This window comes from Abrus precatorius, unplaced genomic scaffold (genome assembly GCF_003935025.1).
Source record: "Abrus precatorius isolate BTA unplaced genomic scaffold, Abrus_2018 Scaffold3, whole genome shotgun sequence".
In the NCBI taxonomy this organism is placed as follows: Eukaryota; Viridiplantae; Streptophyta; class Magnoliopsida; order Fabales; family Fabaceae; genus Abrus; species Abrus precatorius.
In genome coordinates this window covers 9,769,448-9,794,482 of record NW_020874373.1, presented here as the reverse complement: position 1 = coordinate 9,794,482, position 25,035 = coordinate 9,769,448, and the positions used below count along the sequence as shown (strand labels likewise).

The 25,035-nt window shown below is 30.7% G+C and overlaps 3 protein-coding genes and 1 non-coding gene across 11 annotated transcripts; 3 read left to right on the top strand and 1 right to left on the bottom strand.

The window, feature by feature from the left end:
• Nucleotides 1-968: 968 nt before the first annotated feature.
• LOC113861993 (omega-6 fatty acid desaturase, endoplasmic reticulum isozyme 2) lies at nt 969-7,344 on the top strand. 2 transcript variants are annotated; one of them, XM_027495138.1, is made up of 3 exons: nt 1,000-1,075; nt 1,511-1,540; nt 5,563-7,255. In XM_027495138.1, exon 3 carries the CDS (start codon nt 5,574-5,576, stop codon nt 6,723-6,725), a length of 1,152 nt encoding a protein of 383 aa, XP_027350939.1. In that variant the 5' UTR covers nt 1,000-1,075; nt 1,511-1,540; nt 5,563-5,573; the 3' UTR covers nt 6,726-7,255. The 2 variants fall into 2 exon arrangements, with proteins under 2 accessions (XP_027350938.1, XP_027350939.1); XM_027495137.1 differs by lacking the exon at nt 1,511-1,540 and having other exon boundaries at nt 969-1,075; nt 5,563-7,344.
• A 5,711-nt stretch (nt 7,345-13,055) lies between these two features.
• On the top strand, nt 13,056-13,607 carry LOC113862138 (VQ motif-containing protein 25). The gene has a single exon (XM_027495271.1). The coding sequence runs from the start codon at nt 13,056-13,058 to the stop codon at nt 13,605-13,607; it is 552 nt and encodes a 183-aa protein (XP_027351072.1).
• Nucleotides 13,608-16,612: 3,005 nt separating this feature from the next.
• On the bottom strand, nt 16,613-16,685 carry TRNAA-UGC. The gene has a single exon. It is a non-coding gene; the product is annotated as a tRNA-Ala (tRNA).
• An 83-nt stretch (nt 16,686-16,768) lies between these two features.
• On the top strand, nt 16,769-20,836 carry LOC113863194 (DNA polymerase delta small subunit). Of its 7 annotated transcripts, none has more exons than XM_027496677.1 (15): nt 16,769-16,844; nt 16,932-17,061; nt 17,182-17,288; nt 17,697-17,823; nt 18,157-18,264; nt 18,528-18,643; nt 18,732-18,815; nt 18,958-19,026; nt 19,105-19,176; nt 19,258-19,349; nt 19,433-19,560; nt 19,782-19,883; nt 20,002-20,063; nt 20,176-20,258; nt 20,562-20,836. In XM_027496677.1, the coding sequence occupies exons 1-14, from the start codon at nt 16,806-16,808 to the stop codon at nt 20,233-20,235; spliced, it is 1,296 nt and encodes a 431-aa protein (XP_027352478.1). In that variant the 5' UTR covers nt 16,769-16,805; the 3' UTR covers nt 20,236-20,258; nt 20,562-20,836. The 7 variants fall into 7 exon arrangements, with proteins under 7 accessions (XP_027352478.1, XP_027352476.1, XP_027352477.1 ...); XM_027496675.1 differs by having other exon boundaries at nt 19,996-20,063; nt 20,562-20,835; XM_027496676.1 differs by having other exon boundaries at nt 19,996-20,063; nt 20,566-20,766.
• The last annotated feature ends 4,199 nt before the right edge of the window (nt 20,837-25,035 follow it).

Sequence of the window (25,035 nt, the reverse complement as noted above, 5' to 3'; positions counted from 1 at the left end):
AAATGCTTAAAAAATATATAAAGAGTTATTCTAACATATTTTAAGGAAAACTTTGTTATATATAATAGTCTTTGTCCATTGAACAGAAATTCTTGCTGTCTAAACAAATAAATTATTTTATTAATTAATTTTGTATAGTGATGCTGCATTTAAAGTTCAAGAGAATATTGAAATTGAGGTTAAGTCAGTGGGTAAGAACTGTCAAGAATAGTCACGTGAGAAACACAGATATTTTGGGGGTGGGGGGGGGGGGGGGGTGTGGAAAGTACAATCTATGGCTGAGAGAGTAGGTAGGCATAGGAGTGGTGATTTACCAAAAGAGGGACAACTTTATTGAATGTGTATTAAACAAAAACTTTCTGCATTTTTATTAAAAAATAAATAAATAATTTTTTAAACTAATAAAAAATAATTATATTATAAATTTATATTGTATTTTAAAATATTAATTAGTCAAATTAATAACTTTTGTATTGAATGAATAAATATATGTATGAATAATAACTAAATGGTTTATAAACATAAATCTTATAATAAATATGAATATACAAAAGCAATACAATTTCTATACATGTATGGCCATTGGTTGTGACTTGTGGCAGGCTAAGAAACACGGGATTGAAAAGAAAGTAAAGAGTAACCCCTATTAAATATGAATGTTAAATGAATGAACAAAAGAAAAAAATTATAAAATAAAAAATACAGTATATTTATAATATTAAATACTATTATTAGTTTAATAAGAGTTGATTTACTGTATATATTCTTCACATGTTAAAAAAATTGATAAAATGTATAAAGTTAATGAGTATAATAATCATAAAGTAAAGGTTAGTGGAGTGAAGCACAAGTGGGAAGGTTCAAATAGCGAATAGGGATCGCCATTTGCGAAAGGACATGTTAAAAAAAACTTGATGGGCCCACCTGCATTGGACCGAAGCTGCACTTGCAGGTCTCAAACACATGCTTAAATACTCCCCCTCTACCCTCTCCTCACCCTTGCCCCCTCTCTCACACCCTCTTCTTCACACAATTTCTGAGGTGTCTCAACAAACCTTCTCGTTCACACTTTCAGGTACCCTCTCTTTCTCTCTTAATTTTCATTTCATTTTTGCTTTTTAAATGAATGCCAACGATGGTCTCTCCGTCAAGCGCGGAATCTTATTTTCATTTTCCTATTCTCGCTCGATCTAACCGTTTCCGCTCTCTGCGCCTCTGTTCACTCATACATCTTGGATCTGTTTCATGGATTTTGGGTGCTTTTGGTAATTTTCGCTCGGTCCAATTATTACATAATGTGTTTGTTTTCTTTTCTTTTCACGTTTTTTTTCCATAAATGAACCTGTCTGTATGATAAGTCCATGTCTGCATATGTTCTGTGACTTACCCCTTTCATATGTTATATATCGGATCTGAGGAGAAATTTCCTTTTCTTGCGTCTTGTTTGTCGATTTCTGAGTTTCTACGCATCTATCTAGAAAAGGCAAAATTGTGTTCATCTTTATTGAAGGAGGAATCGGGGGATAATTTTGCGACAGAGGTAACATGAGTTTTCTATTCTCTTGCAGATCTCATTCATTCAGTATTAATTTGTGTGTGCATTGTTAAACCCCAAGGCTTGACTGCATAGAGTTTGAGTGATTGTTTGCTTCTATGTGAATTTTCGTTTTCTCTGCACATTGTATGTTATAAATGAAATTGAATAATTACCTGGAATAGATTTGGACCATTTGGGTGAAAAGATATGATATTCGGATTCAAAAATCTCCACTACTGCAACGCGATCTATTTATTATTATAACGCCACTTTTTTATATATTTTTTATGTTGGCTCATGTATGAATGATTTTTTAAATATACTAATAGTTGTTTTCAATTAAATAAAAAATTTATGTTACTTTGATTCTTGTGGCTTCTCACTTAAAAAATTGTAAATTGATCTTATCATATAAGTTAATATTGGTTTGTTTGAAATAATTTTTTTTATGAAATAATTGTGTTCAAAATATTTTTTTTTTATGTTTACAGAAATTTTATGGTACATACTCAATGTGGAGTTGTTTAACCAAAACGAGTATCGAGTTAATCACAGTCACTATTTTATACTACAGGAAGGAGCTCCTTTCTTTTTAAATTCATTGGAAAATGTAAACTATTTTTTAAATCTGTGAACTTAACTTTAGTCTCACTTTTTAGTCATTATCTTTTCGTTTGGATATAGGAAGAAAACAAGAAATACAATGTTTTAACAACAAAGAAGATACGTGGAAACAATAAAATTTCTTTTATTATTTAAATGGAAAGAAAGTGAAAAGATAAATATTGATTATTTATTTTTTGTTTGAAAAATATAAAATATAAGTATATGGAAAGATATATATGAAAGTGGATATTCTTATTTTATTAATATATCAAAGTTAACTATTTCATACTATAATTATTTTAAAAATAAGCATTTATGTGTAATTGTTTTTTTAATGCATTAAAAGTTTGCCTTTTTATAACTAATATTAGAAATATATATATATATATATATATATATATATTTATTTATTTATTTATTTATTTATTTAAAGAAAGAAAGAAAAACTGGGTTGGATGCCCTTGTGTTTAACAATGTTATAAAAATATATAATTGAGACAAAAACGCATTTGTCATTGGAGTAAATTGCTCTTTTCTTGTGCCGCCTTTTTGGGCATTAAATATGGTATGGATTTTTTTCTTACGGATTTAAAATTTCTGTTCTTCTCAAAGCAATATATAATTGTTTTGAGGCATTGTTATACAGGAATATGGGCAATTGTAAAAAAAAAATACGATAACTTTTTAAATTATATTTAAATATTTTAGTCTTAAATTTAATTATCATTGATTACTAAATGAGAGTTTTAAAATTATTATAAGACAAAAATCCCTCTTTTATGCATTTTTAAGGAATGAGTTAAGAATTTGTTTAAAAAAAATGATTTAAAAATATTATAATTTTTTAACATCTAGTGCAATTTTGTTCTTTTTTTTTTATAAAAATACTAGGCATTGTTGTACTTTCATTATTTTTTTACTCACATTTTGTTATTTTTATGTTCCAATCATACTTTATGCAATTATATATTTTATTATTATTCTTATGTCTGGATATTATTTTTATATACAATAAGAAAAAATATTTTACATTATGTTTAAATAGGTATTTATTTTAATATTATTCGATAAGTTCTTTTTAAAACAAAGTCTTATGCAATAAATTTAACAATAAAATTTATTAAAACTAATTATTTTGATAATTCAAAGAAATTTTTTATGATATGCCACATTAGAATCGGTGAGATGGTAACAGATATTGAAGTGTGGGGTTAAACTGGCACTTGATATAAATTTTAAAAATTACCTTTTTAAATTTTTTTTATTATATTTAAAATAATTACGAATGAAGCATTCTTATTCAAAAGATATTTGGTCATGTGAAGAATATTTTAGGTAAAGTCTAACTAGTGTTGATGACATATGTTGAAGAATTAAAAAGTAGATTTTTTTAATCATATAATATTATTAATATAACTTGTGATTTTTATAGTCTAATGCAAATAATTTTAATAATTTTTAATTCTTTAATAAGGATATTAACTAAATTTTATAAAGACAAAATATCATCTTAAAATTGTGATTGATGTTACCCGCAGGAAACCAGTGAAATAGTTGAATTTGATGCTTCAAGTTAATATTGGTCTTCCTTCTCTTCATTATTTCACTGTAGCCAGGAAAGGACCAAAACAATTGAATTTGATGGTTCGTCCAGAATATATTAATATTGGTCTTCCCTCACACTTCATTATTATTTATTTCTTTTTGTCCCTTACCCATGTGCTTGTGGGTCCATTTCTGAATTGTTTTGGTTATCGATGCCGATGTTTGATAGAGATGTCTTGTTTGATTACTTGATCAGTTTGCAAGCTGTATAAGCTTTAGTCGCGACTAATTATTCAAATAAGTTTGTCGCGGATAGCATTTATTTATGTTAAAATGTTGTGCCACACCCACCCCACACAACGTGACAATGGAAATTCCGATCTACTGCATGGAAGATAAAGCTCACCATAAGTTCATGTGGCTGGTAACCTGGAAAGGTTAGAGCTGCTTTGTTTAACACTTGCACACCTTGCTTGGAAAGAAGAGGAAAGAGGATGGTGGTGGTGGTCCATTTTTTAAAGGAATATGGGTGACAAATAATTTATGACTTTTCATTATTTTTATAAAATTTGTTTCATTAAGTTTTATGGTCAAATTTGTTAGTCTATTTTAATATCAGTATAAATTACAATAATTATCTCTTAATATCTTAAGTACTCAAGATTTAAGTTATTATGTGATTAGTTTATATTGAATAATCACATAATTAAAATGTTTATTTCAACTCAACTAATCATTTATATGTCGATTCTTGATATGTTTTTCTTTTATTTTTTATATAGAATTTAATTTGAAATAATTGATATTACAAATTTGACTTTAAAAGAATTGAGGATAAAGTTTTAATATATGTTTGGAAATGTTGTTTTAAAAGTGACTATAGATAATAGAGTTACTTTTGAACTAAAGGTGTAAGTATATATATATATATAATAGTTGTTTGAGAAGCAACTTTATTCTCTTTTTGTTTTTGTTCTACAATTTCTAAAACATTTACTAATTTCTGAACCCAGTTTATTCTAGGTGTGGAACCACATGAAAATCTAAATCAATGTACAACTTACACTACAAATCAGATTTCTTTGTCAAACCTAGTAAGCTATCTTTAGTCATTCCCGTGTTTCTACTTTCCGCCTTGAAGACCTGGGCACAGTAGATATAATAGATAAATCTTATGTAGTGTTATAACTAGCTAATTGTTTTTCAGTGTAATAGGCTTCCCTTGATTTACGTCTCTGGATAATGTTGCAGCTTGCATATCTGCTGTTCTTAATACTGACTTTTTATGTGTGCTTATGTGGGATCAATTTTTTAAGTATTTGCAACATCTGCTCTATATCCAATTCGCCTTGGTTTCTGCGGTTGTCATTAAAATCTATATAAATTTGCTTAGGTAAGACAAAATGGTATTCAAGGAAGAATATAAAAATATAACGGGGCAAAGCAATCTCTATTCTTCTGTAGCTTATGATAATAAGCTTATGTTGGTTTGTTGTTCTTCTTTGGTTTTGATAATCAGTTAGTTCTTTTGCGCATAATTTATCTGTGTGTTGTAATAAGAGGGTTAGGATTAACTTTTCCCGTACCAATTGAGGAGTGATGAGATGAGAAATAATGAAACCAGAAATCGATAATTAGAAGAACATGTTGACTATTGTGGAAATGTTTACTCCAGCCACTTGGTTATTACGCACTATTTGCAGTTTTTGTTTCTAAGCGAACATACATTGCTCAATCTGATTCTGGATATAGCTGATAACCTTTGATTTAAGATTTTAATCTTATTCACGTTCGTGAAAAGTGTAAAATGGCATATGCTATGTGTTTACTGCTTAGGAGTGCTGTAACAAAATGTGCTACTATGTTATGTGCAGGTTGCGTGAAGATGGGGGCTGGTGGCCGAACCTCTGCTCCTCCTTCCAACAGGAAGTCAGAGGCTGATACTGTCAAGCGAGTGCCATTTGCAAAACCTCCGTTCAGTCTCAGCCAGATCAAGAAGGCCATTCCACCTCATTGTTTTCAGCGCTCTGTTCTCCGTTCATTCTCCTATGTCATTTATGACCTCACCATTGCTTTCTGCCTCTATTACGTTGCCACCCATTACTTCCACCACCTTCCTCGCCCTCTCTCTCTCTTGGCCTGGCCAATCTACTGGGCTGTCCTAGGTTGCATCCTCACCGGCGTTTGGGTTATTGCCCATGAGTGTGGCCACCATGCATTCAGTGACTACCAGTTGCTTGATGATATTGTTGGCCTTGTTCTCCACTCTGCTCTTCTAGTCCCTTACTTTTCATGGAAATACAGCCATCGCCGCCACCACTCCAACACCGGTTCTCTTGAGCGGGATGAAGTGTTTGTTCCGAAGCAGAAGTCCCGTATGAAGTGGTACTCTAAATACCTTAACAATCCACCAGGCAGAGTCCTCACACTTGCTATCACCCTCACTCTGGGTTGGCCCATGTATTTGGCTTTTAATGTTTCAGGTAGACCTTACGAAAGGTTCGCTTGCCACTATGACCCTTATGGTCCCATCTACTCCGATCGTGAACGCCTTCAAATATATATATCAGATGTGGGAGTACTTGCAGTATGCTATGGGCTTTTCCATCTTGTCATGGCAAAAGGGCTTGCCTGGGTTGTGTGTGTTTATGGAGTTCCATTGCTGGTGGTCAATGGATTTTTGGTGTTGATTACATATTTGCAGCATACACACCCTGCTTTACCACATTATGATTCGTCTGAGTGGGACTGGTTGAGAGGAGCATTAGCAACAGTGGATAGAGATTATGGAATCCTGAACAAGGTCTTCCACAATATTACCGACACTCATGTGGCGCATCACTTGTTCTCCACTATGCCACATTATCATGCAATGGAGGCCACAAAGGCAATCAAGCCAATTTTGGGAGAATATTATCGCCTTGACGAGACCCCAATTTACAAGGCAATGTGGAGAGAGGCAGGAGAATGTATTTATGTTGAGCCAGATCAAAGTAATCAGAGCAAAGGTGTATTTTGGTACAACAATAAGTTGTGATCATTAGAGCTGCTGTGGCTTCTCCTCCATCAGGTGGGAAGGTTTGAACTTTCCAAGTGCTTGCTTATTGGGAATATTTTTTTTTTGAACCCTGTTTTTGGTAGTAGTAGTAACAAGACGGTAGCATAGCTGTTTTGTTTGCAGAATAAGATATAGCATCTCTGAACAGTTCGATTACTGCACACAAGATTTGAAGTCGGTGCTTTTGGACCAAGTTTCTCTATGTAGTGCCGATCTGTTTATCTATTGGGAAGCTTGTTCTTATATTTCAAGTCATATGCTAATTCTGTGATTGACTCAGGATTCTGAACCTTGTCTGTTATTTCTCAAGGTCGTTCCAAGTCATTAGTATCTAAATGTTTAGATTTACTACTATCGAGTGATTTAGTTTTCAAATTTGCCAGAGGGCGTACATGATTAAGATTAGCTTTATCAACTAGTTTTCCTAAGGTTGAGGGGACAAATATATGAATTATGTGGTGAAAGTGTACTGGTGTGCTTCGTGCTATTTAAAATATAGCTTCAGCTTTCAACTTTATTAAAATTCTTTTTTCTCTTATGGATGTGATAAATTACAAAATTCATAAAAAAGACAATACAACTTGGGGATTAAAAAAAATTGGGTAGAATTCTAAAATGGAAACATACTTATTTCGGATGAGAGGAAAATGCAAATTTTAAAGAAAATATAAAGAAGTGAGTCCAATTCTATTTGTAATGCATTGAGATGAATTTTGACTATTATCGTCCTTCAGGTGGGGCTGGGGAGGATGGAATTTCAAATCTCGTATTCATTCTCTTTGTGATACCAATGCTAGCCTACCTCATCACAAAACAAACCGATTCATTTTATTGAATACATTTATCTGTGACCTGATCCAAAGTGAAAGTATGAAGGAAAATTTATGTAAACAACATTTTCATATATTCCCCTTTATTATCTGTTGTCCCCTTCTGTCTACTCCATTTCATTTTCGACAGTATTATTGATGATGGTTTAAAATCGCCTGTCCCCGGTGTCTGTCTCCCTTTCTGACGCATCAGTAAAAATTTGACATGACACTTTATCTAAAATTTTCACGAAAAATTGCGATGGCTTTAGTTAACACACATCCCTTCTGTCACTCACCTCTTTCATTTTGATGCATAAGACAAATTACTCTCCCCCTTGCGTATAGCGCTCATCTCTACATTGCAGCACCGGCATTTATCTCTATAGCTCTGCATTCCAGCACTGTCGTAATTGCTGATTTCCTTGTCCTCATATCTATATCTCTCCATTCAAAAGCTTGTTTTATAGAAAAAGAATAAACCACGTCAAGGGTTTCGTCCATAGATAGCATTCATCACAATTGCAGACCTGAGACCAAGAAGGAAGAAAATGAATTTGCAATAACCGGAGATTTGGATGACGTTGGCATACTACGGTAACAGAGCACTGCAGGCCAAGTCAAATGTCCATGCCCATCATCGAGGACGTTCAACACGTGACGCAAACACCTTATACCATGGTGCATTGGCTGTCGCCACCGTCGCCTGTGTCATCCGCTACAGCAAGGCCACCACTACGATGCCACCCAAGTCCAAGTCCACACCGCAAACTTAAGAGTAAGCTAAATCACATCTCTCGCTATGCTCTTTCTCTTTTCATCAACAGTTGCACGCGATCCCCTCAAAACATGGTTTGGCTGCTTTGGCATATGAACGTAGGGAGAGAGAAAAGTTTACACAAGCGTATACATGCAGAGAATCGTGGGTGAATATGAGCGAAAACTTGCGTGAAAATTTTAATTGAGGTGTCAATGTCACAAACGATTTTAATCCATTGTTGATAAGGGGTGCGTGAGTACCGTGCAAAGTGCAAACCAAGATTGAAATCTGAAGTTCCCTTGATCTGAGTGGCAATTAACGAGTAAAAAATTGTTTTAGCTATGGTTTTTTTAACGTCAACACGGTAACAATTTATGTACAATAAATTTTATTAAAATTAACAATGTATCACAAAATTTAATATATTAATAATATTTAACGCTATAATTTTCAGTAAACAAATGTTTTTTTAACATGTGCCATTTTTTAGTTATTGAGATTGTAAATATTAGTCAATTTAATTCACGATTTTACAAAATTTTTACTTCGATTAGAATGCCATTCCGAAATAATTTTTTGTGAGAGTAATTTATGTGTCGATGTGTAAGTAAAATGTTATAGCATTCCCTTATTGGCTTCCATTGCATGATCTCTGGCCAGAAAACAGGCTTCTTTCCTTTCTTTTGTTTGAATCATTTCCATGGATGTTCTAGCTACTCCTACGCTGCTATGAAACTTTCCTATTCAGACCTAACCAATATTTTTACATCACCATATATGCCAATGGTGGATCCATTATAATTTTCCAAAGAATGAAAAGGTTCCACATGTTTTTAACGTACACCCAAAAATTCCCATCGCACAACAATGGTAGATTTCTTTATTCGCAAAGTAGAATTGAGACTTACTGTTAACTAAAATATAATTTAAATTTTGCTTTAAACATATCATCCTTGTTTATTTTTCAAATGACAAATAAGTCTGTACACACTTTGATTCTTGTTTCCAAAAACTAAAGGAACGATTTTCATTCTTTCCTCAGAAAATATTTTAAATTGTTTCCTTTTTTTGTCAAAAGAAATATATATTTTTTCGTTTGAAGAATGCAAATTTACATAAATATATGATATACAAGATAAATGTAACAAAGCATGAATATTGGAGTTTCAGAACATAACCTTAAAAGGCATAATAAGTTCTCTGTATTTGCTCTTCTAATTAAAAGCATAATGAAGATGGGGTGTCTCCACTCCATCTGATCCAATGCTGAAGGACTCATCCCACATGCCACTGTATGACATATAAGGCCACTAACCACTTAACCCTTCAGCTACCATCAGAAAAAGGAGCTAAATGATCTTTTTGCTTAATACTTTGGAAATCGGTACAATTTTGGTAAGGCTCCCATTAGCAAGGATTGAAAGCTGTTTTGAGAGATGCAGGCCTTTGTCCAAGATCTCCATTTTTCATTTATCCTAAATTTACCCAATTCACTGACTTAGAGGCTTTATCAGAATCCACTTTAAAGTTTATGTAACCTTTGTTGTGCTCTTGTTAATTGCGTCTACCACTTTGTTAATAGTCACCACCCTACTAAGGTTAGTCTATTTGGAAGAGATGTCGATTGAGCATCGGATATTACATAATTCAGAACTATTTCCATCATTCCAGCTAACTCCTTTGCTATCAATTTGTACAATACAAGCATTCAATTAAGGAAGTCAAATGATAGTTACATATTCTTTTGAATCTTTACATGTTTAATTTAATTTATAAGCAAAGCCAAGAAATGGGAGCAAAAGCACAAAGGAGTTTCTCTTGCAAAAGTAATTCTTTGAGCATACCCCTAACCACCTTCTTGATCAAGGCCAAAATTTCTGATGAAATTAAAATTGAAGTCTTCTGACCCAGAGCTTTTATCACCATCCCAATCTTTGATAATACATTCAATTCCCTACTCAGTGAATTGATTGGAAGGAAATTATATCGGGGATAGGATCGATGATCAAAAGATACTTTCAAGCACTGACAAATAATTCTTAACCTCGAGCTTGATTTCTTAATCCTCTTCCAACCAGTTATCTCCTAAAAAACTTAACATTGATCTAGTTACTTCTCTTTCTTAAGGTATGCAGGCAAAAAATTGTATTTTCATCTCGTTCTTTCAACCATCTAGCTTTAGATTTTGATAAATAACGTTCTTCTTTGGTTTCAAATTTTGCCAAAACTTTGCAAAATAATGCCTCCTATCAACAACTTTATCTTTTGGTAAGTGTTATTCCACCTCCACCTATTGAATCCACCTTATTAATTTTAATGAGATCTAGGTTTCCAAGAAACCTTTGAATTGCACCTAATAATTTCAACAATTAACTTTTTTTTATATTTTATTTTTCAATACAAAAACCTTCCATCTTCATGGAGGAGTCATTCAGGCTATACCAAAGTGAACTTCCTCCCTAATGAAGACAAGTTAATGAGCTACATATTAATCATCAACTGATTAAATTCAGTTATGTTCATGCTACTATCCTAAGAACAATTTTATTTCTTTTCTCCCAAATGTTGTATAGCATTAAAATCTCCAAGAAGACACCACCTCCATTCCCAATTTTATTTTACATTCTATGGAATTGGCAGAGCCTTCTTTTACCATTCAAACAACATAAAGAGCCTATGTTAACAAGAAAGCATCTTCTTGCCTTTTAACCCCAATCAACAGACACCCAAAAGAAGCATCTACTTGTAAATAAGAAATTAACCCAATAGTAATCTTTACTACCCTTGTAGAGTTTCACAAAAAATTTTATCTAGAGTTTCCATTTTTATGTCCTATAGCCAATAAGCCAAGTTTTTTTTTAAAATGAAGTTGGGGAACTAATTTTTTTTTCTTTTTAAATTATTACACCCCGCGTATCTAATATTGAAAGATTGATTTTATGCTTCCTTACACTTGATCGCATATTTCCTTTCTTAAATTTTAACCAATGTCTGATTGCTTGAATTAAAATATATGTAAATTTCTTGAATTAAGTAAGATATTGATCAATGCATATTGTTATTACAATGTGTTTAAAGTATAAGATCCTTGGATTTGGCTCCTCTTAGACTTAGCTTCCCTAAAAGCTAATAATTTTTTTTATTGTATAACAATCTATGATTAGATGATAGTAAAAAAAATAATATCATTAATATATTTTTATTAAATTCAAAACATAATAGTTTCTTAAAATTGTATATGAAAAAATCTATGACAAGGAAAGAGGTTTTCCACTATTAAATGATCACATGTTATTATTTAAATTGCTGCTTATTAATTACCTGTCTCATGTCTCAGAAAGAAAAGAAAAAAAAATAAAACAGATGTCACGTATATTTATGAATCCAAAGGATTAGAACAATGTTATAAATTTTTATTACGTTTAATATATTTAATAAAAAAAAATATTGTGTTTAAACTTTATGAAATGCAAATTTCTTGAAATTAGAGCCAATCAAGAATTGTTAAGGAAAATTAGTCTTTAAACTTATAAAATATCTCGTGATTGAAGAAAAAAGAAATTCATAATTAAATGCATGGTACATAGGAGAATAATTTAAGGTGGAGATGATCCAAACGATACATAATTGCAAAACGCGGATTAAGTATAATTAAGCTGTCATTAACTTAAGCATGCACTGTTGACGTGTGGTTGATTTCCTACAACGCGGATTTCGAGTCACAATTACCTAACACTAATATCTTCACAATTTCTTCGTGGAAGGGACTCGTGTTTTCATTCGTATACCTTTGCTTTTGATGATTATGCAGAAATCATACGTTTTCCAACTAAGTATCCGATGGTTTGTTTTGAATATAAAAGAACAATAAGTGTTGACTTCCTATTTAAACTATTGACATAGATATTAGATAATGTGACTAAATTGCGTGTGCACTATTAATTAATTTAATGTCTTTAGCAAACAGCAATAAACAGTTAAATAAAGAATTATACGTCAGAATATTTTGTGAATACATGCTTTATGCCGGCAAATGCTTTGTCATTTGAGGGAGAGGGTATTATGGAAGGACTTTGTGTAAGTTATGTTGTGGAAAAGATAATTTTATTTTAAGTTAATTAATAAAATTTTATTTATCAATAATTAAGTATTTACTCTATAAATTTTTTAATATAAACAAACCTATGTATGTAAAAACATTAATTCGTACAACAAGATAAAAAGTTATATATAATAAATTCTTACTATAAATTACAGAATTTAATATTATTTAATAAATAGTAGTATTAAGTTATTTTTTATCCTGCAAAGTTAGAAAAATCCATATTAACAATAGTAAAAAACCATTAATTATCATTCCTTCCATTTTATACTAATCAAAAGTGGGAGAGTGGGTTAAAATCGAGTTCCCATTACTTTTATGTACTCTTTTATTCTTTATTTTTGTTGAGAATTATACTTTTTATACTCCTCTAATTTGCATTTCTGAAACAACCTTGCTAGCTCCCAAAAGACAAAGCTTGCTCTTTCCTTTACAAAGTTTCCCTTTTCATTTGCTCTCTCTTTCTCACTCTCTCCCTCTCTTCTTTGTCCCGTCTACTCTGCATGCATATATATGATTCCCTATCATATTTCCTTTAAAATCAGTACAAGCTAATTAATTAACCTAGCTCTCACAACCCATAATCCCTCCCTTGTAATTATATTTTTCTGTTGTCTCTTATTGTTCTTTAATTTTCCATGGAAAACAAGCCCAGCAAACATGATCATACTCACACATGGAAGGCCAATTCACACCCACCTTCCCTAGCCATGCAAAAAAGCTCACAAACAATATCCAAAACCAAGCCCAAGATACGCATAATTCACATAATTGCACCCCAGATCATCAAGACAGATATTGAAAACTTCCGTGAATTAGTGCAGAAGATAACTGGGAAACCAAGTGGCCAAAATTATTGCAAGAAGAAGCCAACAATAGCATCTGGAACGGCAGGAATGGAATCAATACATCAAGAATCAACAAGTGGGAAGAGTAATAGCTTTAGTGGGCTATCCAACGATAAGCCCAAATCAATGGCCGAAAACATGGATCTGAGGAACGAGGGGTTAGATCATTCATGGGAGAGAGTCAAAGAAGAAATAGAACTTTTCAGTGATGAATTGAGTTGTGGAAGGTACTTGGGAGGGTTCTCAGAGTTGGAAGGGTTCACTTCAGAGGTTGGTGAATTTTCACTGTTTCCGTTGGATGGCACTCAGGTGCAAGGGTTTGAACAATCTCAGATTTTATAAGATATACATATTATTATGCTATGTATGTATTAAGTTTTCATTGTCAACTTCATTTTGTTAGCTGCTAGTTTTTGACTCAGAACTCCGATGTATTTTTGTTTTTGTATTATCAAACTTATAGCATTCCTTTTTCTCAGTTTTCATAATCATTTTTTTTTATAGTACTTGCCTATAAAATAAAATTATTTCGCTTTTGATTTGCTCCTTCGATTTAGTGGGGTTCATTGTTAATATTACTTGTTATTGTTTTGATGATATGGACTATATATTTTGTTTAACATTCTTGTGATATGCACAATGGTTGAATGATCGATAGGTTACATATGGCACTTTTTTTCCTATCTCGTTTGAGATTATTGTGTGTGAATTTTTTTTTAAACTAAAGAGATATGTAAAGTGAAAAAAAATATTATTATTATTTTAAAATCAGATGTGGTTATATACTTAAATTCAAATTAATAATTAGTGAAATTTGATTTTTTTCACATTATATATCTCTTTGTTTTTAAAGAAGTGTATTTAAGCTATGTGTGGAGAGAGATTAGTTATATTTAATTTGGAGAAAGAATATTGATGAGTAAATTGAAATTGCTTTCTTTGAATTCATTAATTGTGATCAAGTTATGTTATTGGAAGTGGAGGCATGGATGCCACCAGCACGGAGACCATACTCGATTCAAGTCACTATTCCAAAGTTTAAATATTTGTCAAAATTTATTTCTTTGTCATTTGTGTGCCCTTTCTTTCTCTCACGTGTTTTGTTGGTTTATTAATTTGGCAGACGAAACAAGAATGCGCAAAAGCAAACATTATAAATTTATAAATGATATGTTGATTCTTTTTTAGGATGTGAAATAAGCGGAAAAAAGAGAGATAGGTAGGTAAAGAAAAAAGAAAAAATAGAAAGAATGTAAAAATGAAAATATAAATGTTATCATAAATACGTTAATTACTTTTCTTGCAAGAATTAATAATGATGACGTATTTTTATCCAAATGCATACGGTTTTTCCCACTAGTCATGTCTATTGGCAAAAGGAAGACATATATTGCATGCAACTTAATTTTTGTGATCTACTTGCATATATAATCGCAAACAACTGCAGCAAATTGCTGAGCTGAATTATATACATTTTTTATTGTATCTTGTAACCAAGCAAAGGAAGGTGGTTTTGAAACGTTAAAGGCATTAAAACATACATTCACTAACAAATGAAGGGTACAATTAGTTTACGACAATGAATCAAAGCTAGATTTGAAGGTTTACGCGTTCAGTACAGATTGGTTTTTCTAATTTTTTGCTATATCTCTTTTACATTCTTCTTGATTTCAAACACACACACACATATATTATATATATAAGGGTTAGCCCTTATAATCAATCCTTTTATAGTGCTTCTTTTGTTGGTTTAGAAAAAAATAATTAAGAGGAAAATAACATATTTTAGTTTGCTTATGATGAATGTCTTCAGAGTACATTCTCTCAATGGTCTCTTAAAAAGAAAACAAGAAACTACGTATAGAGATAACAAACTCACGAAAATAGTTGAAATGCTAACGATTGTAACTATTCATTATACTTGTGTTTTGCAGTAGGCAATTGTGATCTCATAATTACTTATGTATAGAGTAAAAAATTAGATATTATAAAATAAATTAAATTTTACTCGTAAGTTAAAATTAATTTATATTTTCATTTTTTTTACAAGTTTTATCATTTATCTTCTCTAAAATATAACATAATAAATTATTTTAAATTTATAAAAAAATTCATTTTTATATTATTTTTACTCTTAACCTTGCTCATTAAAATTAGACCTTGATATAATATGCTATGCATGCATTGAAGAGGATATTTTATAATATCTTGTATATTCAAAAGTTTATGACCTGTTTGATAGTTAAAATAAGATGATAGAATAAAATAATTTTTTTTATTTGGACTATAAGAGATCCCTCAAAAGTTTAAATATATTAATAATTAATTAATGATTATAAAAAACTATTATTATAAAATGAAATATGAATATCTAATATATTTGGTGAGAAGTGAAGGCTCTAATTTTCCATACTATATAATAGAGCTTTTGTAAACAATGTCTACAACATGTCAATTGTAAATACGAAATAGAACGACCATGCATATGAAGATTTTTTTAGAAAGTAAAATTCCAGATACAATTATTTATCTTTCACCTATTTTTTATCATTTTACATTATCTATTATATTTTAAATTTTTTTCTCTTCGCTTTCTATACCTTTCTAAATATATACACTTATGAAGTGCATCGAATTTGTTTTTCCGAAAAGAAGATACAAATATTAGATGTGAAGCCTTCTGTTTTTTTGTTATAAGGAGTCTATAAATTAGTAAGTACGTTCTATATATTTTACCTAATTTATAGTAATGTTTTATTATCAGTTGTTTTTTCGGTGATGAAAAATAAATTATACTAGAGAAGAAAAAGAAACTCATATTAAGACTTTGAATATTATAATTCTTACATAAACAAATAAAATCGTTATTTTTGTTGACTTAAAAGAAGCTACAGGAGGTCAATAACTTTAGTGAATTTTATTGGCAAATTGCAGTATTAATTTATTGGAATATATATATATATATATATATATATTATTGAATCAAATAATAAAGCTAGCTGGTTAGTTTCGCATAGTTGATGGAAGATACATATTAAATTTTTCTATTAAAAACGTTGTGAACCCCACAAAGTAGATATCGTTTATCCAATCCATGCGTAAATCTGATAAGTGGGTCGCCACTTTCTCTTTTGGCTGTTTCTACATCAAAATTTTTCTATTAAATTTTAGCGATTGTTTTTCAATTTTCTTCAAATAAAAGTGATTTTTAAACAAAAATTAATAGTAAAGAAGAGTAATGCATTATTAGACAAAATGTTGGACTCAAGTCATATTACATATTAGCCAAAAATCAGTGACTCATTATCGATTTATATTCGAAAAAGAAAAGAAGAAAATACAACCGATGGAGATGCGGGGTATCGAACCCCGTACCTCTCGCATGCAAAGCGAGCGCTCTACCGTTTGAGCTACATCCCCATTGATGACAATTCTTTTAATATCAAATAAATATTTACTATAATATAATAATTTAAGACTTATATATGGGACTGAGCGGAAAGAAACAAGTGAAGCGAATGAACTCTTCCCGCCATAGCCATGGGAATGGACAGAGCGCAATGTGCCTATAACGCTTTGGTTCGCTTCTTTCTCTCTCTCTCTCTCTCTCTCGCTCATTGTGTGAGGAAATAGGTTTTGATGTTGATTTGATTTGAGTGAACGCAGGATGAAGCGTTCCAAATTGGAAAAGAAACGTATAGGGGGCAGCAATACAGCCAAATTTACTTCGCTCGCCTTCACTTGATGCGAACTCTCTTGTATTCTCTTATTCCCCATTGGAAACCTAATTTGACTGGTACCCTTCACTCTCCTTTTTCTTATTTCTACTCTCATCAACTTAGGGTTTTCGTTTCTATGTATTTTATTTTTGCTTTGAGGTTTCAGTTCATATTTATTGGCTTTGGGTTCCGTACAGTATGCACGGTGTTGGGGTTGGAAGAGGGCAAGGAGTGTGTCATTGTTGGAACCCTCTATAAACACATGAACCTCAAACCTTCCGTACTTGATGAGTATTCTAAGAAGGTACCTTCTTTTTTTCTGTTGTGCTTTATATGTAAAGTAGGAGCTTGGAAGTATTTTGAATGCTGCATGTTCTAAATATAAGAAAAATAAAAATGATACGATTAAAAGATATTTTAGAGAAGATTAATTTAATTGATAGATGATCATTTTACTGGTAATGAAAATATGAAAAATACTGGCATTTGAGACTTTTAGAGGGAAAGAATATTGATTTGATATAATATGGAAGCTTAAGAATTAAAATACTGTGTCACGTGACTATGAGAGGATGAGAGTGTATATGTAACTTATCCTACTCTCAAGGGTGAGGACTTGAATTTTCCATATGAGGGGGAATGTTATGCTTTCTTCGTATGAAAATTGACAATAATATGCCAAAGGGCTGTATTTCACTGCCAATTTATACAGAGATCGGTGGTTCCACTTGTCAAGCTGCATAACTTTGTGCACCCAGACGATCACCTCGTTTTGGAAGATGAAAGCGGGAGGGTTAAGCTCAGTGGGAATCTCATTTCGCCATCTGAATATGTAACAGGTCTATATGACACACAACTTAATTCAGTAAATTAGATTTTGTGATAGGATGACAATTCTGAAACATGTGCATGTTGATCGCAAAACATTTAAGTTTGGTATTTTTATTTTCTTTACTTTTCTTTTCCTTCCTTCTGTGTTTTTTTTTGGAACTTGGTGTGGCTCCCACAATATTGGGTTGCAATCTTTTCAGCTTTTTTTTATATTTATCTTCTATCTGGAAATAGATCATGCGGCTACTTAATGATATTTGTTCTTTTATAATTACAACTTAGCTTTGATACAAATTCCTGTCATCTGGCATGTGATGATTTTATTCTAACACGTATGACAGGGATTGTGGTTGCTTTACTTGGAAAGGAAACAGGGGCAGGTCACTTTTTGGTTCAGGATGTACTAGAGGCTGGCTTACCTCCACAGATAGAATTTCCCCTTAAATCAAGTATCTCTTCTCTATCTTTTACATCTGCACTATTTATATGTAACCTAGTAAAGCACATGCAAGGTGATGGCATATCTATGGGATTGTTTTCCCAGGTTAAAGCCACACACAGTAGATTATGATTTCCCATTTTAGAATGAAGGAATATGTGGTGAATTAGCATCTCACCTTCCTGCACGAAGTGCTGCTTCTGTTGTATATTTAATATCTCCAATTTTATTATAAATATTGGCTCATAATTTACCCTTATTTGGATTCAACAGGGGAAGACAAATTTGTTGTTCTTGTGTCGGGGTTAAGTGTTGGGAGCAGCAACGCTAATCCTCTTCAGTTTCAGCTTCTCATTGATCATATTACAGGGCATTTAGGAGATGAGAAGGTTTATCCTGTTTTCTCTCAACTTTCTCATGTTGATAATTATGCAACATTCCAAAATTTTGACTCGTCACAAATGACAAATTAAACAGGAGCAAAGTATTGCTTCACAAATTGTTCATGTTGTTATTGCTGGAAATTCTGTTGAGATACCTCATGGGCTTCTCAATGGACAGGTACAAGTGGTGTCCCGTGTTTGTTGTACTGGTGTGTAAAAAATGATTTTTTTATTTTTATTTATAAATATAGTTTTGATATATTTTCTTTTTTAGTTAACAAGTAAAGTGGATTTATGGACATTTTTATCAATATTTGCAGAATTTGGCTTCAAAAGACCTCTCAAGGATGGCTGAGCCGATAAAGGAGCTAGATATTCTGTTGAATCAGGTTCATGTTATTAGTTTGATTCTTACATTATTGTCCTTGATTTTCTAAATAATTTGCTTAACTTTTACTTGCTTTCAGATAGCTGCTGGTTTGCCTTTGGATATCATGCCTGGACCCAATGACCCTGCTAATTTCTCATTACCACAACAGGTTGTTGTGTTGTTCTTTAAGAGCATGTATGGCATATTAACATGTGTTATTTGACTTTATTACTAAAAGTAGTACTTTCAGCCATTGCATAGGTGCCTTTTCCCCGGGTCATCAGCATATAATACTTTTAGATCTTGTACAAATCCTCATTCTTTTGAGCTTGATAATGTCAGGTAAATAGATTACTCTCAGTGCTACTATTGTCTTTTCTTCTGAATCTACTATACATTAAACATGATCTATGCACTGCTTCCAGGTTTCTTGGGACATCAGGTCAAAATGTAGATGATCTTGAGAAGTATTCAGAGGCGAAAGATAAACTTGAATTCATGGAAAGGACATTAAGATGGAGGCATTTAGCACCCACTGCACCTAATACTCTTGGTATATATATATATATGCTTCAATGCTTTTACACTTGCTTGGCTATCAATAATCCATCTCATTTTTCGCCTTGCTTAGAAATTTTTTGTGGGAGATTGAACATTTGTTATATTACCTTCTATTTCTGAAGAAATCTAGACATTTATAATTCAAACTGTCATTGGTTTTTCAAAACCAAAATATGTGTTCTTATTTTTTTTATCTTAACTGTTGTCTTCCAGGATGTTATCCTTATACTGATAAGGATCCATTTTTCATTGAGAGCTGTCCTCATGTTTACTTTGTTGGAAATCAGGATAAATATGAAACTCGTGTGGTAGAGGGTATTTTTCCTCTAAAGTCTACATTGCAGAAATAAATGTTACTTTTCTGATTTGCATTTACTGTAGTGACCCCTTCCCCAACACTCTAATTAACTTTGTACGTTGATTGCAGGAACAGAAGGGCAGTTGGTGAGACTTATATGTGTTCCTAAATTCAATGAAACGGGAATTGCCGTTATGGTGAGATTTAAATTTTTCACACTTAATCTTATCTTAAATATGGCCTTCTTAAATTACTATAAAAACATGTCAATATCATATCTTGTTACAACAAATCTTTTCTTTTTGGCAGCTAAATTTGAGGGACCTTGAATGTCATGCTCTTAGTTTTGGAACTCAGTTCAACTCATAACGGTGCAGAATGAAGTTCTTCCGGTAATTAAATTTGTAACATTGTAAATTTTTAGCAGTTTAAGTATAAGCATAGTGTTTATGGCTTATCTAAAGTGACAAAATGCATAAAGTGTGAAAGTTTCATCCTTGATCTATGGTGGATATGCCTTTACCTTATACATTTTCTTACTTTCAAGAGCGAAATCTGTTTATTAGGCATAACTAAGTAAAAACTCAAGATACAGTGGTTTCTTTACTGTAGTAATTACAGATTAATATATCTAAATTTATATGATTTCTTTACTATAGTAATTACATGAAAATGTCATCCATGTGTATATGTAGATAGGTTATGGAAAGTTTGTTGATTGTGCTGCCACACATGTATCTTTGGAGACAAAGAGAAGAACTGCAAATTGAAGCTTAAAGTTGAAGAAGGCTGTAACTCTCCGTTTCTTTGGTGTAATATACTAATATTATCTTTGTAATATGCTACTATATTAACTTGCATATGTATTTTCGTATTAGTTTTCAATTTAACATAGTATTTACACATGTGCATTTTGTTTGACAGCAGATAGTCTGAACATTTCAATTTTGAAATAATCAAGGTTTTTCCCCTTAAGAATATTGTACTTTTTTCTTTAATAATTGGTTTGCAAGAATTCTGATAATTTGATTTTTGACCAAACTCAATGGTCTTGTTGTTATGATTGTAATTAGTATGCAAGAACAGATTCCTAGATTAGCACAATAAGTAGGAACACATGCGAGAGGGGCAAGCGTGAGCCTCCATTCATCCCTTATGTATCTCTAATCTTGTTATGAATGTGAAATTTTGTTCTCTTTTAACCTTCCTTGCAATATTAGCTAGCTAGACGGACCTTGCAATATGAATAACTATTACGCAAAACACAGTTCAATCTCTATTGAAGGTGGCGTAATATTCCTTACTGATTTACAGCGTTTGAGCTCAATTAATCTTGTTCTTTTAATAGGGAAAGTAATATTGTACCATAAAATTTGCTGTTGTTGGACTATATGTAGATTTGTGTTAAGTATATTCATATAAACCTTGTGTACTAAGATAAATCTCACAGTATAAAATGTATTAACATCAGTCACAAAAATAAAAAAGAAAGCTACTTGTATCGCTTTTTATTTACATGTCTCGTGCTATCATATTTAATTCAGACTGTATTTTTTCATAACTAAAAAGATCTCCCCACGCTTGTTACTAACGTAACCTCTCCTACCTATAAAATAGATAAGAAAAGAATGTGGTTTAGACGCCCCAAAAGGAGGGGGGAAACAGAAGAAGAAAAAAGAAAGCATAATGAGAAATTGCCAATGACCTTTGACCTTGCGATATCATGAGCATCGCCTTGCTTATATCTTTTCCTATAACTTAACATGAGCAATGTCAATAACACATTATTTTACACATTTCTTTTAGGGTTATTTATCATGTCTTTTTCAATATATATTATGGAAACCTTAAATGTATCTTATTATATATTTTAAGTTATGAAAAAATTTTAAATATTCTTTATATGTTTGATATAATTTTATTTTTTCTTATTACAATGAATATGCAATAGTGAAATTTTTATTGAGTAAATTTTATTTAAAGCTTTTAGGTTTTGAGAGAAATGCTTTTAGTATTGGTTAAAAATATTAATATGCTATATTGCTAAACATTTTTAACCTCAAAAAGTAACCGTTAAATAACTTTATACATTTCAATGTACTAATAAATAAAATACTCTTTTTCAATAAAGACTTTCTGCATATATTTTTATAGTGTATGTATGCTTTCAATTTTGGTCGAATTGATTTATACATGCGACGTTAAAAGAATTGACCCTGAAAGAATTAATGTAAAAAAATGTTTTTGGAGATAATATTTTAAATAAAAAAAAAGAATATTGTTTCTATTTGGATAGGTAAACTGAAAACTTTTAACAATAAAATTATTAAAAGAGTTTAAATTTAATATGATATTTTAAACATGTGTTTAAAGATATAAATAACAACATATATATATATATATATATATATATAAGGTTTTATTAAAAATCACAAGATTAAATATTTAATAACATTAAATAATATAATTTTTAATAAAAATATTTATTTTTTATTATGTACCCTCGTACACATGTTTAAAAAAACTTAATTAAAATAGTTAAAATTATATTCATTATATATATATATATATATATATATATATATATATATATATATTTGTTGGCAAACATGATATTGGAGACTTAGAAATGAAAAGCTACTATTTCTCACTTCAACTAAAATGGACGGAGAATTCGAGAATTAATTTTACAAACAAAATAAATACTCTGCAACCGCCTTTTTATTGCCGCTCAGGGATTTTAACGTCTCTCAAACAGGTTTTAATCAATATTTTAAAAGTATTAATTAGCATTTGTTCTCCTTTTTAAAATGAAAATCGTGCGAATTTACTTATAAAAATATTGAATATCAACAATATCAGCTGAGAAATCTCGCTTTAAACTTTTTATACAAAAAGAAAAATATAACATAAGATAATTAAAGTGATAAAAAATAATATTATATAAATAATGCACTGACTCGTATCAGATTACTTCATAGCTGTCACACTCCGGATCCGGATCCAAGTTTTATAAGTCAATTTGACAAATTTATTATAATATTGTAAATTAAAAAATAATTTATTATTTTATAGTAAATCTGAAACAATTTCTTAATCTGAGATTTTTTTGTTACGTGGATCAAATTTTCACCAAATGGTTGGCAAAAGTATTAATTTTTGAATTTTTTAATATCTATTTCGCTACAAAAAATACAAAATATGACTTTTTAGAGCGGTTAAATTAAAACCGCTCTCATAAGTCTATTTTAGAGAGCAGTTCCTTTTGAACCGCTTTCATAACTCAATTTTAGAGAGCGATTCCTTTTGAATCGCTCTCCTAACTTATTTTAGAGAGCGGTTCAACTCAGAAGTGCATATTAAGAGAGCGGTTCTGGAGGAACAACTCTCTTAAATTTAAAATGAACAGCTGGGGAGATTTTGATACACGTGGCAACATCTAAGATGATTCGCGCTGCTATTGGCGAAAGTTTATTTCGCCCTGCAGTTAGCGAAACCGTGTTTGACCGACGTCCTTCTTCCTCCTCCGTGACGGTCCTCCGTCGTTTCTATTTTGCTTTTCTCCGTCTCTACGTATGTAAGTGATTTGGTAATTAAGTGGGAGTGAGTGAAGAATTTGCTGAAAGTTTATTAAAGATTAGTAAAAAAGAATTTAAAATTTAAATATTTTTTTATTTATTTATTTATATATAGGTTAATATGTTTTTAGAAAAAATGAAATGTGATATAGTTAATTAAAATATAAAATTATAATTAATTATTAAGAAGATAGGTTAAATTAAGATTTATAAAATTTATTTACAGGAATTATTATAGATATTTATTAAAATACAGAATAATAAAAATTGAGTTAAATAAAATAATTATATAAAACTAAATATAATAATTTATACTTAGTTTGATTGTAATAAATAATTTTTATACTTATATTGAAGTAAAATTTTAAAATTGTATTTATATAAAATTTATGTAGATTTAAATTAGGAATATAAAAAATAAAAATGTAATTTAATTTTAGGCAGTAAGTAGAGTTTTGTATTTAAATAAAATTTGTATGTAAATAATAATATTTTTTACTTTAAAAAACGTAATAGTATTTATATAATTATAAATTAAATGTAATTTATGTAGATTTAAATTAGAAATATGAAAAAATTAAAATGTAATTTAATTTTATGCTAGTAATTAGAGTTTTGTATTTATATAAAATTTGTATGTAAAATTTATGTAGATTTGTATTTAGAATAATTAAAAATTTATATATCTTTAGTTATAATATGTATAGAATATAGGTTAGTATATTTAAAAAGAATTATACCTAAGAGAGCGGTTTTCGCAGGACCGCTCTCTAATATGTACTTCTAAGAGTGGTTCATAAGGAACCGCTCTCTTAAATGGAGTTATGAGAGCGGTTCCTTTTGAACCGCTCTCTAAAATAGACTTATGAGAGCGGTTTTAATTTAACCGCTCTAAGAAGTCATATTTCGTATTTTTTGTGGCGAAATAGATATTAAAAAATTCAAAAATTAATACTTTGTCCAGCTATTTGGCGAAAATTTGATTCACGTGACAAAAAAATCCCAAATTAAAAAATTGTTTCAAATTTACTATAAAATAATAAATTATTTTTTAATTTACAATATTATAATAAATTTGCCAGTCAATTTAGCATAGATTTATTATTAATTATCGTTGCAAGTAACTATCATTAGGCCTACTAGGATAAACCACTTTATTAGGCAAACACCGAAAAAAGGTATATGTCAGAAAGTAACACTGAAACTGATTGAGAGCGCAATTGTGGGTCTTGTCAATTTTTTAGTATTGTATTGTTCCTCTCAGAAAATTCACATGCCATGCTTACACATACGCTTACAGAATACACAAACAGCCAAAACAAAGACATAAAAATCTTTGGACAATTAATCCCTTCACAAAAATATTTATAACATTGCATCACACCCCCAACGGCTATATTTCATTCCCTCTCTCTTCCATTATTCAATATCCAGTTTTGCTTTTCCATTCCCACAACGGTCCATCACCCATCACCCACTTCATAAAACCACCAAAATCATATTGACATTTTCTTAGGCTACATATTAAATACTATTACATACCATATATATAGCTTACTTAGGCTATTCCATTTTTCACTTGCAATATATT